At 42.7% G+C, this 14,750-nt stretch overlaps 1 protein-coding gene across 2 annotated transcripts in view; it reads left to right on the forward strand.

The window, feature by feature from the left end:
• Positions 1-4,149: 4,149 nt before the first annotated feature.
• The window catches only part of PHF21B (PHD finger protein 21B), a 167,663-nt gene continuing 157,062 nt past the window's right edge, over positions 4,150-14,750 (forward strand). For both annotated transcript variants that reach the window (XM_075112645.1, XM_075112655.1), the window contains exons 1-3: positions 4,150-4,682; positions 5,391-5,423; positions 5,709-5,774. In XM_075112645.1, coding sequence (XP_074968746.1) covers positions 4,629-4,682; positions 5,391-5,423; positions 5,709-5,774 — 153 coding nt within the window. In that variant the 5' untranslated portion in view covers positions 4,150-4,628. The remainder of the gene's footprint in view (positions 4,683-5,390; positions 5,424-5,708; positions 5,775-14,750) is intronic.

A 14,750-nucleotide genomic window follows, 5' to 3' on the forward strand; every position in this document is an offset into this window, starting at 1 on the left:
GGATTTGAAGTGTGAGATTCGACTCCAAGGTGCTGGATTCCTGGCCACCCGTAATGAGGTGCAATAGAAGCAAGAACTTTTGGGTGTCTTGTGTTCTTGATACAATGATTGGTCCTGAGTCTCTGTATGCAGGAAATGTTGTTACAAAAAGTGTCATTTATTGGTCTTGTATTGATACCGTACTGTGTGTTTTTAGGTACTCCTATAAAGTAGGTCATTCCGTCAAATACATTTCTGCAATAACTTTTTGCAGAAAAAGTGTCTGATTCAGAAACACTTCTGCACATAAATAACCAAGGACTATCAAATTGATTCACACCTGTAAAACTTTTAATGAGTGGAAGTTTCTGTAAAATTGGCCTCTTTGTCCTTATTCATCCAAACGATGTCATACAGAAGCAAAGAAAACTTTTGGCAACAGAGGGGTTACACTTATATCTCACTGTAGAACACACAGACCTTTACTTCAGGACTACAAAGTACTTTTTTGTGTAAAGGTCCCCATCCAGGCTCTGAAAGTGATCTCCACTGTGAGGAGAAAGGAAGGGTACGGTTCCTTCTGGAGGACTTCTGAAGTTCCACAACTTCTAGGAGCAAAGATACTCTTTCCAGAGGTCAATGAAAAATGTGGTTTATCACATGACATATAATGTGACTTCTTTTGGTTAGCACTGCCCATGAATTTCCATGCTTAAGGAGAGCCCTCTGCAAGGCTGCCGGCCACTTTACTGGGTCTCCCATTTCCTTTGCATTTTCCAGCTAAATTGTACGTGTCCCTTATGCAGCTGCATAGGTGGAAGGGAAGCTCACTGAGCTCTCATGCCCCTCCAGCGAGCAGGATGACTTTTGCCACCATAATCTTCATGTAAATGACATAAAGCTGTTAACATTTTTATAGGTGACTGCATAATGTTATTGCATAAATGTATTTGACAGATTAATGTATTTTACACAACTTCCCTAGAAAACAATACAAGCAGTATCAATAAATGAAAAGCAATGTACTTCATTGTGTTTTATAATTTATATTTACATTAAGAGCTGTGGCCCATCATAGCATTGTAGACACAAACCAATTTCTGAATGGTGGGCAGACTGAAACAAATTTCTAAACTTTTCCTGTTGGCGTCTCACTGCTGTGGGAAGGACAACACAATAATCCTCACCCCTTGCAAGTAACATCATAAAATTGTACACTTCATGAAACTGTACACTTCTTTACAAGAAGTTAGGCTAACAGTAATTTCTATTTTTATTCTGATGAAAAAGTGACTATTTTATAATGTTGAGAAAAAGCCTCTTTGCTCTTCCAAGGAAATATGCATTAAAACAAATCAACCAGCATAATGTAAATGAATTAACAACTAATACATAAAGAAATCATATTTGACTAGTTTAGTCAGTTTGAGCTGATGGCCTGATTCTGAACTGACAGAATTTTGCACTGATATAACCAGAGGTTACAAAGGTAACACTCCCTATTTACAAAAGCCATCAGGCTTCCCTTTCTCAAAAGTTAGTTCAAATGCTTTGTTAGCTTGTTTAGAGCCACTTTAAATTTCTGAATAACTGCTTAGAAGCCTAGCCTACTCCTGCGCCTTACTCAGGTGTCAGATCTTATCAGGCATTTGTGTACCTCGCAAAGCCCTCCTTTGTTGGGTCTAGCACTACAAAATACCGTTGTACAGAAGGTATGAGAAGTTACACCGATTCTGCATTGAAAGAGTTTCATATTCGTCAGTGTCTGCAGGATTGACCTATTTGTCCTTAAGTATGTGAGAGGAGTTTAGATTTTAAAAATCCCCCATACAGCAAAGCCATTTTATTGATTGAGAATTAAACACCCCCTCCGCTATTTCCAATCCAGACACCAAGTACATTATGGAAAATAAAATGACTTAGAAATTATCTTGAGAAAAAGAGTGAAACTAGCTTCTTGATTTTGCCTGTTTGAGCCTTGTGCAGACACTAAACAAACACCGTAAATGTAGCCCATTACTGTAACAAACACTACTAACTTGAATCAGGCTCTTCCAAAAAAACCCTGTTGAATTGTAAGGGTAACAGAAATTTTCAATTTTGTCTTCATTCCTAATTTTGGCAGACTGAGAATATCACACCATGAATCTTTATATGATCTGAATGTAAGAAGTTGTGTTATGTTTAGACAGGATGTATTTGAGAAGTTTAATGAAAATTGGATACAATGTCTTGGACTCCCAGCATGTTACACCTCAAAACAGCCTTAATTACAGTATAGCTGATGTAAGTTGGTTTTGGTATCTTTAATTAGTTTTGAGATGAATTTAATTAGTTATTAAAATTGGCATCCAAGCACATCTGGAGCACAGTGGTGGTTTAAATACTGACTAATCATTTAGGGTGAGTTTCAACTTGACGCTTTAGTGTGGCTTAAATAAAATATCAGCGCTCAATCATTGCAGGAATGGGAGTACGGATGCATTAAGGTTCTTGTCCCCAGCACTCTATCATCTAACTGCTTGTTAAAATGTGCCCTACATTTTGACTGTCGTCAATAAAATTATTCCGAGCATTATTTTTGGCTTCCAACCCCACTCCGGCCATGCATCAAAACGACAGTAAATCTAACTGCATGGCCCCTATTACTGCCTCGAAAATACTGCAGCTACATGGCAAAACACTGACTTTGTATAAATTTGTGTGGCTGGTTTAAATGTATTTAGAAAATTGACAGCAGGCTTGATGCTGGATTAGGTAGTGTCCGTCCGTATGACCTGAAGCCGGGTCACATTATTTGTGGAACAAAAGTAACATAAACATAAAGGCGATGTGTTTCTGTCTGCACGTGATCTAGACCACATCTGTGATGAAGTGACCTGGTGGCACATGTATCGGTTACTGAGCCAAGGAACTGTGGCTTGACTTTGTTGAACTGGAGTATCCACTTCTGTGCCGGTTTAAAGACTTGCTGCTGTTATTTAGCAGCTAAACTGAGGCCGTGGTTCCACGTTGTCGTCATTTGAAGGGGTCCCACAGGTCCCATCCCTGTCCGCTTTGGTTGTTGCAACTCGCCGTTGGGGCGCTTGTGCTCAGTTGGCTGCAGACCTGAAAGCAGCTCACCCACCAGGAAACTTCAGCTCCCCTAAAAATACTTTGTCTGCTTTTTAACGTGGCTCAGGCTCGACATGCCATTTCGGGGTGCGAGCACCCCGGCAGCGGGCTCAGCACAAGCCAGGGGTGCAGCAGCCCCTTCTGGTGAGGAGCAGGCGGCCGCGGAGGGGGTGAGCGGGGATCAGCTCCACCGTGAGGCGCTGCCCCGGGGAGAGGAACCCGCCCTGACGCCGGGCTGCCCGCGGCCCCAAGTTGTGCCTTGGAGCGGGTGAAACCCCCGCTCGCTGCCGAAGCCGGCTCCCGCTGTCGGAGGCGGTCGTTGCACGCACCGGCAACACGCCGGGCATGGGACCGGAGCCCGGCCCGTTGGGGGAAGTTTTCTGGGGGGCGGGGAGGTGGCCCTGCGCGGGGCAGCGCCACGCGCGCAGCCGCCCGGCTCCCTCACAGCCGCCGCCGCCGCCGGCTCGCCGGGAGGAGCCCGTCCCAGCAGCGGGCGCCGCCACCGGCCTGTGGCGGGACGGGGTGGGGCGCGGCCCCGCCGGCTGCCCCAGCCGGCGGCTAGTCCCGTACCGGCGGGGACTGGGACGGGGAGCGTTAGGGTGGGAGCGCGCGAAGATGGCGGGGGGGGAAGAGGCGGAGAGAGAGCGAGCCGACCCCTCCCCCGCTCCGCCCCCGCCCCGCCTCTCTCCCCGCGGGCCCTCGCGTCGGGGAGCGCGCGCGCGCGCGCGCCGGTACTTTGTTGTTCTCTCCCCTACCACCGCGGCGGCGGGGACGGAAGGGCGCATGCGCACGCCGCAAGCCTTCACTCCCCCCGCTCCGCCCCCCCCCGCCCCCCCGCTCCATCCGGGCACCGCCGAATTAGCATCGCGGCCGAGGCACAACTTTTTCCCCAGGCAAAGTGAAATCAAGGCGCGCACTCCGAGGAAATATAGTCCCTCCCGTTTCCAGCCTTTGCCGTCCCCATTGGCGGGGGCGGCGGGGCGGCGGGAGGCGGTGGAACGGCGGCGGGGCGGAGCGGGGGCGGCGGGGGGGGGGGGCGCGGGGGGCGCGCGGGCGGGGGCGCGGGGGGAGGGGCCCCCCTACTTTGGCGGAAAGTGAGTGATGAGTCTGTGTCCCCAGCAAAGAGGCAAAGAACTTGCTTTGCAGACTGAGTAGTTGTTTCTTTCGATTGTTGTTGTCGCTTTTTTTTTCTTATATTATTGTTACTGCCATTCCTTTTTCCTTTTTTTTTTTTAATTTTTTTTTCTGGCCTTTCTTTCTTTACTTCTTTTTTTAAATTTTTTTTAATTCCTTTTTTTTTCCGTGAAGGGAGGGGTGGCTGCCTGGCTGGCTGGCGGGTCGGTTGCAAAAAGCGAGAGAGCAAAAAAAAAAAAAAAAAAAAAAGGCAAAAAAAAAAAAGAAAAGAAAGGGAGGAAAAAAAAAGAAAAAAAAAAGCAAGCCAAACAAAACCAAACCAAAAACCAAACCAAACAAACAAACAAAAAAACTTCATTCGGATCTGAAAGTGGCAGGAAAGTGCCTGGCAAGTTGCAGGGATGGAGCTACACAGCTTGCAAGAGGCGTTAAAAGTGGAAATCCAATGTCATCAGGTAAAAAAAAAAATAAAATACTAAGGAAATAAAGAATGCTCTTCTATCCCCGGTGCTGTTTAGAGGGAGAGGAGGATCGGAAGGGAGCCAGTGTTGCATGCTTAGCAAGTAGCCTTTGCTTCTTGTCGCAGGGTCTATCGATCAGGGGAGGGGGGGGGGGAGCGGGGCCGGGGCCGGGGCGGCGGGGGGGGCCGGGGCCGCGGCGGGGACCCCCCCCGGCCCCCTCCGGCCCCCCGCGGCAATGGCGAGCACTTCGCCAAAGTAGTTTTGCGGCTTGTTTGGCTGAGTTTGGGGTTTTTTTTTTTTTTTGGTTTTGTTGTTTTCTCTTGTTTGTTGTTTTTTTTTTTTTAATTATTATTTTTTTCCCCCTGGCGTGTGTGCGCGTTGTGGAGATGCGGAGTTAACGCTGCGGTCGGTGCTCGCGTGAGTGTGTGTGTGTGCGTGAGTGTGAGTGCGTGTGTGCGAGTGAGTGAGAGTGAGTGTGTGTGTGTGTGTGTGTGTGTGTGTGTGTGTGTTGGAGAGATTAGGACGAGACTTGAATATTTATGAGCTTTGCTTGAAACTGACTCGCAGTGTTTACTTGCCTCTTTGTTCCTTACCCCCCTCCCTCCCCCGTCCACACACATACATACATTTAAAAAAATCCATTAAACTTGAAACAGTTTCTAATTCCTCCTTTTTTGGGGGTGATTTTTTTTTTTTTTTTAGAAACTAGTTGCACAGATGAAGCAAGATCCACAGGTAAATGCAGATCTTTTTTTTTTCCTCTTCTTCAGTATTTTATCCCTGCTGTAATAAGCGCAGTTGTGCTGGGACAGCAGGATGAGAAACTTTATCAGTAAGAGATCTCATTTTGTAGTCTGCACTGAGCTTTCTTGCTACGGAGGGTGTTTTGTGTGTGCATGCTTTCGTACGGCTTTGGTGGAACGGTTTTGCCTTTGAACAATTTCTAGATCGCAAGTTTATTCATTACAGGGGTTAGTTTACACTTTGCCTTTAATATGCATCTTATTGCCGTTTTTGCAGAACGGGGATCTTAAGAAACAAATCCATGAAAGGCAATCAAGAATAGCAGCTCTTAATGAGAAACAAGTAAGGAACAGATCGATTCAGTTGTGTTTGGTTTTTCTTCTTGTTTTTACAATGCACTTTCTAAACATCCGAAAAGTGTCTGCGTTAGCTGAAAAATACCGACAGCAGAGAATATAACATCCATTTTCCTAAGGGCAAAGTAAGAAAATGCATGTTTTCAAAATGAGGTCGGATTCTCAGATGTCTTGCTGGGGGAAAGAATGATTTTAGTACTAGTAGCAAAAAGATAAGCAGTAGTTAAAACGTAAAAAAAAAAAAATGAGGCGTCCATTTTGAGTTGGTCGACATGTTTTAGGAATATGGAAAATTCTCCTGTCTTGGGCTACTTTGTGCACTTCCGTGTAATGTGCAGAGCAAGAGTTGGGAGGGAGGAGGCTGGAGCCCAGTTCGGAGCCATTTCTGGGTTTGATTACAAAACTGATTTTTATTGATCACTTTATTTTATTTCTTTTCTTCTTCTTTCTCTCTCTCTTTTTTTTTTTTTTTTTTCCCTCCCCACTTGCCTTTCTCTTCCCTTGGTCTGATCTGACGTGTTAGCTTTTGATTCGAGTTTACTTAGGCACTTTCACTTTTTTCCCCCTTCCAAAAATACGAATAAAAACAGATTAACCTATTTCAGCTGCCGGAGGGGGAAAAAAAAAGAAAAAAAAAAAAAAGAAAAAAAAACCCCAACCCCAACCCAACCGGAGAAGGGGAACAAAACAAACCAGAAACCTTCCTTCCTCCCTCCCCCTCCCTCTCCCCCTGCCCTCCCCAAACTTTCTCGTCTCTCTTTTTGTGCCGAGTGACCCCCGGGCCGCTGCTCCGCCCGTGACCCGCTCCCCCCGCCCCGCCCCACGGGAGGAAAGTTGCGGGGGGCGGCGGGCTGTCAGCACCGTGGACAGGGGCGGCCGCCGCCGGGCGCACACCCACTCGGGCCCGCGCCCACTCCCACTCCCCCAGCTATCCGCGCCCCCCACCCCCGGGGCCCTCTCCCCACTTTTAGGACTTCCAGCGCTAGGAGGGCAGTTTACGAAGCCGGCTGTAGATCTGCGGGCTTGAGCCCCCCACCCCTCCAAGGGGTGAACTTTCCCTCTCCTCCCCCCCGCTGGCCCTCATGCCCCCCTCTCCGCTCCCCTCCCCTCCCCTCCGTCCCCTCCCCGGGGGGCCGGCGCGGCTGTGCCGAGCTCCCCTCCCCGGCCCCGGGCTCCCGGCCCCGCCGGCGGCGGGAGCCAGCGCCGTTCCTCCGGAATGCAGCCGCCCTTTCAGCACCAGGGCCGGGGACAGCGCCCGCGGGGCGGCGGGGTGCCGGGCCCGCCATCCCGCGGGGGACCGCGGGGAGAGGGGAAGGGGGCACGTGTGCGATTGCACCCCCTTTCCGACCCCCCCCCCCCCTTCTGGTTTTTGTTTTGCTTTGATTTTGTTTTGCTGGAGTTGCGGTTAAAGTTGAAAAGTGATCCGTGCATATGTAATCTCTGCCCATAGGTGATGGTGATTTTTCTTGCCACCCTTTTCCTCCCAGTTTATTGTAATCAGAATTTGTCAGCACTCTCAATTTGGTAGTGGAAGCTTCCATTTTGTGAGGAAGGGGTGTTGGTTTCTTCTAACATGGAGAAAAGTCTGCAGAGTTTGAAGGTGGGGGATGGGGCCCCATTCATGCTGAACATTACCATTTTGATTGCTTTGATGCCATTTTTGGAGGGGGGAGGGGATAGAATACCCTACTCAGCAGAGCACAAAGATGTTTAATCACTGTATAGAATCAAATCAGATACTTTCTTTTTTAAAGCAAATCTGACACTACATGATAGCTAAGGGCTGTTAGTCCTTTTTTTTGCAGTGTAAAACAGCAAGTTGTTGACTCTAATACCACTATACTGAGTAGCAGATTTTTTTTAAACAAGGTAACAGCCTGTACTGCAACAATGCATCTTTATGTGTTCTTTCTTCAATATGGAAATAGTTTTACTGTTCTAAGTGGGTATTTAGAACATACATTTGATCATTTTCCCCTGTATTGTAGCAACTATTTCAAGGCTGTTTAAATTTTTATGATGATAGTAAATGAGAAGCTATTTATTATGTGTCATGTTGGAATTTAGATAAGGCAGAGAGACACATTTGAAAATACAGTTTGAGTGTTCTGATTCAGCTGGGTGAAAAAGGTTTCCGCTAAGCTTGTGCAACATATTTATGTATAATCCAAACTAACTAGTAAACAATCGTATATTTATGACTCGTCCTTCTCATAATCTTATAAATAAATCTATAAACTATGAAGTAATTAAACATGAAATACTGAAATTCTGTAACAGCAAATTTGGCCTAGCAGGAAACCTACTATTTTTAGGCAAAAAGCTAGATTTAGATTTCTTTTACTGATTTCCACATCCTGTGCAACAAGAGCCTATAAATAAGAGACTAGCTGGTGGTGTGGCATCCTGTCGCTCCAGACTGCCACCTCTGGAGGTCTAAACTGAAATCTTTCTTGGGTCACAAGTGAAATGAGTTTGGAGGTCTTAGCCTTTGACCAAGTCACAAAAGCATCACGTAACTTTACAGACTTGCTATAATCAGTAGTTGCTGCCTGGCTAATGGCTTATAAATGAACTATTGGTCCTTGAGGGCACAAAGAAGGTGCACTGAAGGCTGCTGAGACAATAGATTGGATAATGTTGGAGTTCTTTAGTGGTTTCAAGCTCTCGCTCTTGTGGCTCTACCAAAACGCTGATGTAAACTTAAGTAGGCAGGTTATTTTTACATACGTATTTACATTCCTTCCCTCCTTGCCCCCCTGAAGATTTGTTTAGGCACAACTAATTCATAATTCAATAATGTATACCTTTGATTGTGCATGCACTGAATACAAAAGATGCTAAAATTGCATTTCAATTAAATGGCACATGTGGATGATGAAACAGATAGTAAAATGAATGGATGATCACATCATCCACATCTGTTAGAAAAATAGCAGGAGTGAGTGTTATCTTTCAGCACCCCTATTCATCAGTTTTCCATTGTAGCCATCGGCATTTTTGGCAATATTACCTCTTCTTGAAAGTTACAAGGAAAAATGGAAAGAACTGAATGACAAACTCAACTTTCGGTGCATGAGGTAAATGTATAAAGTAGACTTTTATGCACAGTTGGATTTTTAAGTTGCAACCCAATTAAAGATACCTGGTCAGTCATCGATGTTTCCTTTGGTGGTGGTTTGGAAAAACATGGAATTAAATATAATTTTAATATTTTCCCAGTGTTTTCAAACAAGTACCGTGGAACCATCATTTTCATTATTGAAATGGTGCAGCTTCAATCAATACTTCATTTGGCATCCTACGCAGACAGACAAAAGTTGGACTTTTGTTAGAAGTCTATCTTTCATATACTATAGTTTTGATGAATTGAAATAGCATCTGAGAGTGGGTTACCTCTTCTTTAACAAGATATGGTGTGTGAAGACTCCATTAGTTGGTCCAGTGGTTTTACACCTTCAATCTACAGCACACGCAGAGCAGCGGTAACATTTTTATCTAAATTGTCAAGCAACAAGCATTTATATGTAAATAAAAGAGCTATCGTAAGAGCCAGCATTGGCCTTAAAAGCACACTGGAGGTGCTCTGCTGCATGTGTTTCTTGTTTTCTTTATGTCCTTAAAGAGTCATTAAGGGTCTTTTAATTTCAGAAAGTTGTCTCTTATTAATTAATAGATCAAGATAAACAAATAAACAGACCTTTAACCTCCAGTCAGAAGTTACTTGTTACTGCCATAAGTATGAGGTGGTAAGCCAGGTCTTAAAAATTAACAATGAGCATGTGTGGGCTACTATATTTTCAACTGCAATGAACTCTGAATTCAGACAGCCTGTCCTGGAGTGCAGTAATAAAAATATGTCTTCCTGAAAGACATTATGTATATGCCATTCACTTGTGCACTGCCTCATTTCTTTACCGTAATTTACTATCTATGCAGAAAATCAACATTAGTTTCAGGCAGACTCTCCCAGCCTGTGTTATTGCTGGTTTGTATTTTTGGGTGATATATCAAAAATTAAATTGCTGACTGTATTTTGCCGGTGGTGATCACGAGCAAGGCCTGTTTGTGGAAAGCGTTAGACTTCTTAAATTTACGTACAGTTCTTACGCAAGTTGTTGGAAACAATTTGGCTCAAGATGTCTGGTTTTACTGATGTTGTATCTTTGTTTTGAGGGAAAGGAGGAAGTGGGTTTTTTGGTTTGTTGAAGTCCATGCTGTGCTGTGTCTGGAAATGGCAGCATTGTTTACACATGTTAAAGGGGAAATTATTGACATTTGCCGAAGCTCAGTATTTCATACAGTTGGGTACTTCCAAAATTGTTGAAGTAAAATAAGGGTTATTATCTTCTGTGAAAACTGAGGTAAAGCCTTAAAGGCATTTCCAAATCATGTTGAACCTGATGTCAAACTCTGTCCCAAGGTACACACAACACTCCTGTTTGCTGGGGCAAGAATTGCGTCTGTGTGTGTTCAGCCCAGCAGAATTTGGTTCGAAGGACCTTACTGAACACTCGCTGAAGTCGAGGGAAACGGGGTGATGAGCTCCTGGTTGAAGTATTACATTTTTCATTCACTGCATTGAGTCTTTAAACACAAAGACAACAGATATTAAATATGGACTTGACTTTGCACTTCTTCCACACGTTGAGGTCCCTCTGACTTTGCTGGGAAACCTGAACAACTGCAGTATCAAATGAACTTACTGGATCAAAGCAAAGATTAGTTCTGGATTGTAATTCAGAAAGCTTCAGTTCTTTTTTTTTCTTTTTTTTTTTTTTTTTTTTTTTTGCTAGAATCAGCTAGTAATTTATTGGTTGCTTTGCCGTCTGTAGAAAAAGTGACAAAACTAGGGAAGAATTTACTTTCAGCTCCTTGGAGGAGAAACTTGGGAATATAGTTTGCATAATGGCAATCCTAGCATTCTGTTTGTGCTCTCAGTAACACCATATTGAGATTCCCTGTTAGTATTGGGGAAAAAGGGTAATAAAAAACATTTTCGTAGAGGTGATACACAGTGGAAATATGTATACTTGTGGCTTTCTGCCTTCCATTAGGTTGCCCTTATAAGATTCATGGAAATTGCACATCTGTAATGAAAACGTATACTGGAGGGGGTTAGAACCACCTTTTGTTTGGTAGCTGCTTGACTGGCATGTGAAATGCTATTTCATTCCAGCATTTTTCTTTGACTCTACACTTCTCTGTACTTGTACAGTATATCACTTGGCAGGGCTAAGAGTTGAAAAGTGAACGTTACATTCATTCTAACCATTTTAAAGAGTTCACTTTGATATTTTAGCCACTTAAAACACCTGCTGTCAGAACAGTACAATTGATTTCAATTAACTTTGAATTTCTTCAATAAGATGACTCTTATAATAACTCCAGTAATCCCATGATGCCTCATTAGAGGAGCTGGCTATGATGATTATCCCTGTGATTTAGCAATTTTTTCCTTACAATGCCTTTGTCTATTCAGAAAAAGGAATTATGCCAACAATACCTTTTTATTTCACTTCTGGTTTTACACTAACAGTACTTGCTACCTGTTACACATTGTAAAATACCTAATTTCTGCTTGCAGCAAACAGGTATTTGTACAGCTGTACACGGTACTTTGGTAGGAAGACCCTTTCAAAGAAACTTTAGTTCTGTGTAGGAACTCTACATCTCGGAGTTAGAATTTCTTTCAGTTTTTTGGTAGACGCTTGGGCAGTTGAAAGCAGCGCTTCTGCAGGAGTCTTTGTCTAGAGCTCTGGTTTAATGGAACAAATTCTCCACTGGTTCATGCCACATGCACAGCTCATCCAGAACCATATATAATGTCAGATGTTTATACCAGTTCACCTTGTTTCAGGATCTGGCCCACTGACTCATTGTGCTTGTGGAAGAAAAGGAGAATGTCTCTAAATGTCTCCTTTCCATAGCGTGATGCTGGAGAAGGGGCTTTAAATGGTGATTTAAAATCACATTTCCAATGGGATACTGCATCACTCTAAACCCTTCTGGTATGTTCAAGTAGAGAAAATCCCTTTTCATCTCATTCCAGATTTGATTTTCAAGTTGAAAGCATGAAGGCGTATAAAGGCACGTTAGTACAGAGTTACTTTTAACTTTTCCCTCTATGCCTTTCTCGTTGTGATCAAAGATAAAATATGCAGTATTTTTGTACTTGATTATAAAATGATACTTCCCTCTCCCCTCCGCCCCCAAAACAAAATCTGAAGCATCAACACAATTTCTAATCAATAGAGTTAAAGGGTAGAAGTTTGCAAATCAATAAGACAAGGCCGTGGTAAATGGTGTATGTGTGGCCACGATGTCAAAGAGGGCAATTTGTACACACAGAGTAGTTGGAGGTAAGGGAAGTATAAAAATGGGCTGCAAGTTTAAGATAAGAACAAAGAAGAACAAAAAAAGAATTGGACTAATTGAAATGCAAATTTATCTTTCTGCCATTAAAGTAGACAGTTATTTCAACCTAACAGACTCATATTTGGTCTATCCAATCCTCATTGCTGAATCACCTTAAACACACTTCCCTCATATGCACATATATAAATGTGTGTGTGTGTGTGTATATATATATATAATTTTTTTTAACTTAAGGTGGTACTACTTTTTTATTTGGAAATTTTCTTCTTGAGCCAAAATGTACTTCCTTAAACATGCTTTCTCCCCCTCTCTCTCTCTTTTTTGAATCAGCTACTTATTGTTATGTAGTAGCAATTTCCAGAGTGTCATATGAAATTGCTGATGCGGCTTAGTTCTAGCTACAACCTGCGACTGCCAATAGTAAGCATCTATTGAAATCTAATATGTACCGCAGGGCTTTTTTGCACATGTACAGGCAGACCCTTCTGGGTAATATACAGAGACAGTGGAAAAATAGGAGGATGTATTTTCTTTTTTTAACCCATGGAGGAGTTAAATGTATGCCTGAGTTTAGACTACAAAATGACCCTTTAGACTCAACGAAAGTAAACCGGCCAACTGGCCCTAAATGTGCCTGCAGTAAAATCGAAACAATAAGCATCTGGGAACTCTGTAGATATGATGGGTGGTGTTAATTTGAGTTTTTGAGAGGCAATCTTATTTTCAGAGGTGGAATTTAGTCCTAAGAGCCTGGGTGTTGAGGCTGTGGCAAGAACAGTGTGTTCACCTGAAAGTTTGCCTGATTGCTTGCATTTAATCAAGCGAAGCATACAATTGGTCTTGAAACAGAAGTTAAATCTATATAGTGTATATGTAGTTTTCCTTTCCATATTGATTTAACTTGATCGTGTTGGTACTTTGTGATGTAGCTTACCTCTTATCCGGAGAGAAGGAATGGAATAGCCTTTCTGCGCAAAGTCAGCTATTGATGACAAGCCTTGCGAGGTTACAGAAAGTGAAAATGTGTATTACATTTTGATTAACATGAGTCAAGTGAGAATCATTGATAATTTTGACATGCAGCAGAGATTAACCTGCATTTTCTGTAATTTTCCGTTTTTCTAAAGCGCTTTGAATCAGCTAAGATTGCCTAAAGATTTATTGGTGAACTGAAGCTTTTCTAAGAATGAGAAAGACGAGAGAAGCTTCCATTCTCAGAAATGTACAGACTCTACTGTCTCTGTGTATAAATGTGCTTGTGTGTGTGGTTGGGTGTGAGCATAAGGTCTTTCTCTTTGATATCATTCAGGCAGAAAGCCAATATGCGCATGTAAATGAGCCTGAAAATGTAATTAAAAATATATACATACTGGGGACTGTGATACAGAATTTAATATGAGATGCAGGTTACAAAGTGACAAGTAACATTTTCTATATAATCACTGATACTAACTCTCATCTGTGATTTATGCATCTCATGTGTTATTAAGTGCTGAACAGATAAATGCTGGAATTATTTCTTAAGATATAATTTCACCACAATGAGTGAATGCGAAGTATATTTTTCCCATTCTTTTCCCCTCAACCAAAACAAAAGCCAAAACTCATCTACCATGAAAATGTTACTACGGAGACGAAAAGTATTTTATATAAGGTCAGGTGAAGACCTCTTTGATAATGTCTTTCCTGGCAATAAAATATGACAAAATAGACTTATGTGTGTCAATAATATATTAAGATCAAGGAAATTCTGCAAATCATTAGCACACATCTAGGAACTCATATACAGATGGAGAAAGATAAAGATTGCCAGGTGAAAGACATAAACAATCTTGGCCTTTATTTCAGTGTAGATAACAAAGGCTCGCACATAAAAGCTTACGCGAGAGGCATCTCAGAAACTCCAAACTTTAGGCAAGAAGCCAGTTTTCTTTGTCTGAAAGTATTTTCTAAAAGTTAGGTTAGAGTGCTGGGTGCAGAAGCTGACATTTCTGCTCTCCAGCTTGGGGAGAACCTACTTGGAGAAGCTTTAGTTTGCATTTAAAAATACAAGTGGAATCCAGATGTATTTCTGTCAACAGCTCCGTAGCCCATAAATATATACAACCTAAGCCAGTGCCTTATTTACGTTATTTTATTAACATTCATTGCTGAGTGGGCTTGAATGGAGCACAATCTCTCATATAGAGGATCTAATTATAAACACAAGGGACAGAACCAAATAAGCAGTCTTTAAAGGGAAAAGAGTCTGGCAGCTTTGTTTAAAGTGTCCTTTAATGAACTTCTTTAGCAGCTTGTATCTTAGCAACACATTTTATTACATACCAGTGCGGGAGAAGCAGTTTGCAGATGGAGTTGCACACAGTAATTTATTTCCCCCCCCTTTTTTTTCCCTTTTTTTTTTTTTCCTTTTTTTTTTTTTCTTCCTACTTCTCTGTGGTGACTCAACTGGAATGTGCAGAGTAGCTTTTCTAACACTGATAGCTCACTCTAAATCCCTGATTGGTTCATTTGTATCTGTTCTGTTTTGTTAGTTGATGAAAAAGGCATTTAGTATGGTAAATGCATAGTGATTTTGCTTGCT

This window comes from Phalacrocorax aristotelis, chromosome 1 (assembly GCF_949628215.1).
Source record: "Phalacrocorax aristotelis chromosome 1, bGulAri2.1, whole genome shotgun sequence".
Classification (NCBI taxonomy): domain Eukaryota; kingdom Metazoa; phylum Chordata; class Aves; order Suliformes; family Phalacrocoracidae; genus Phalacrocorax; species Phalacrocorax aristotelis.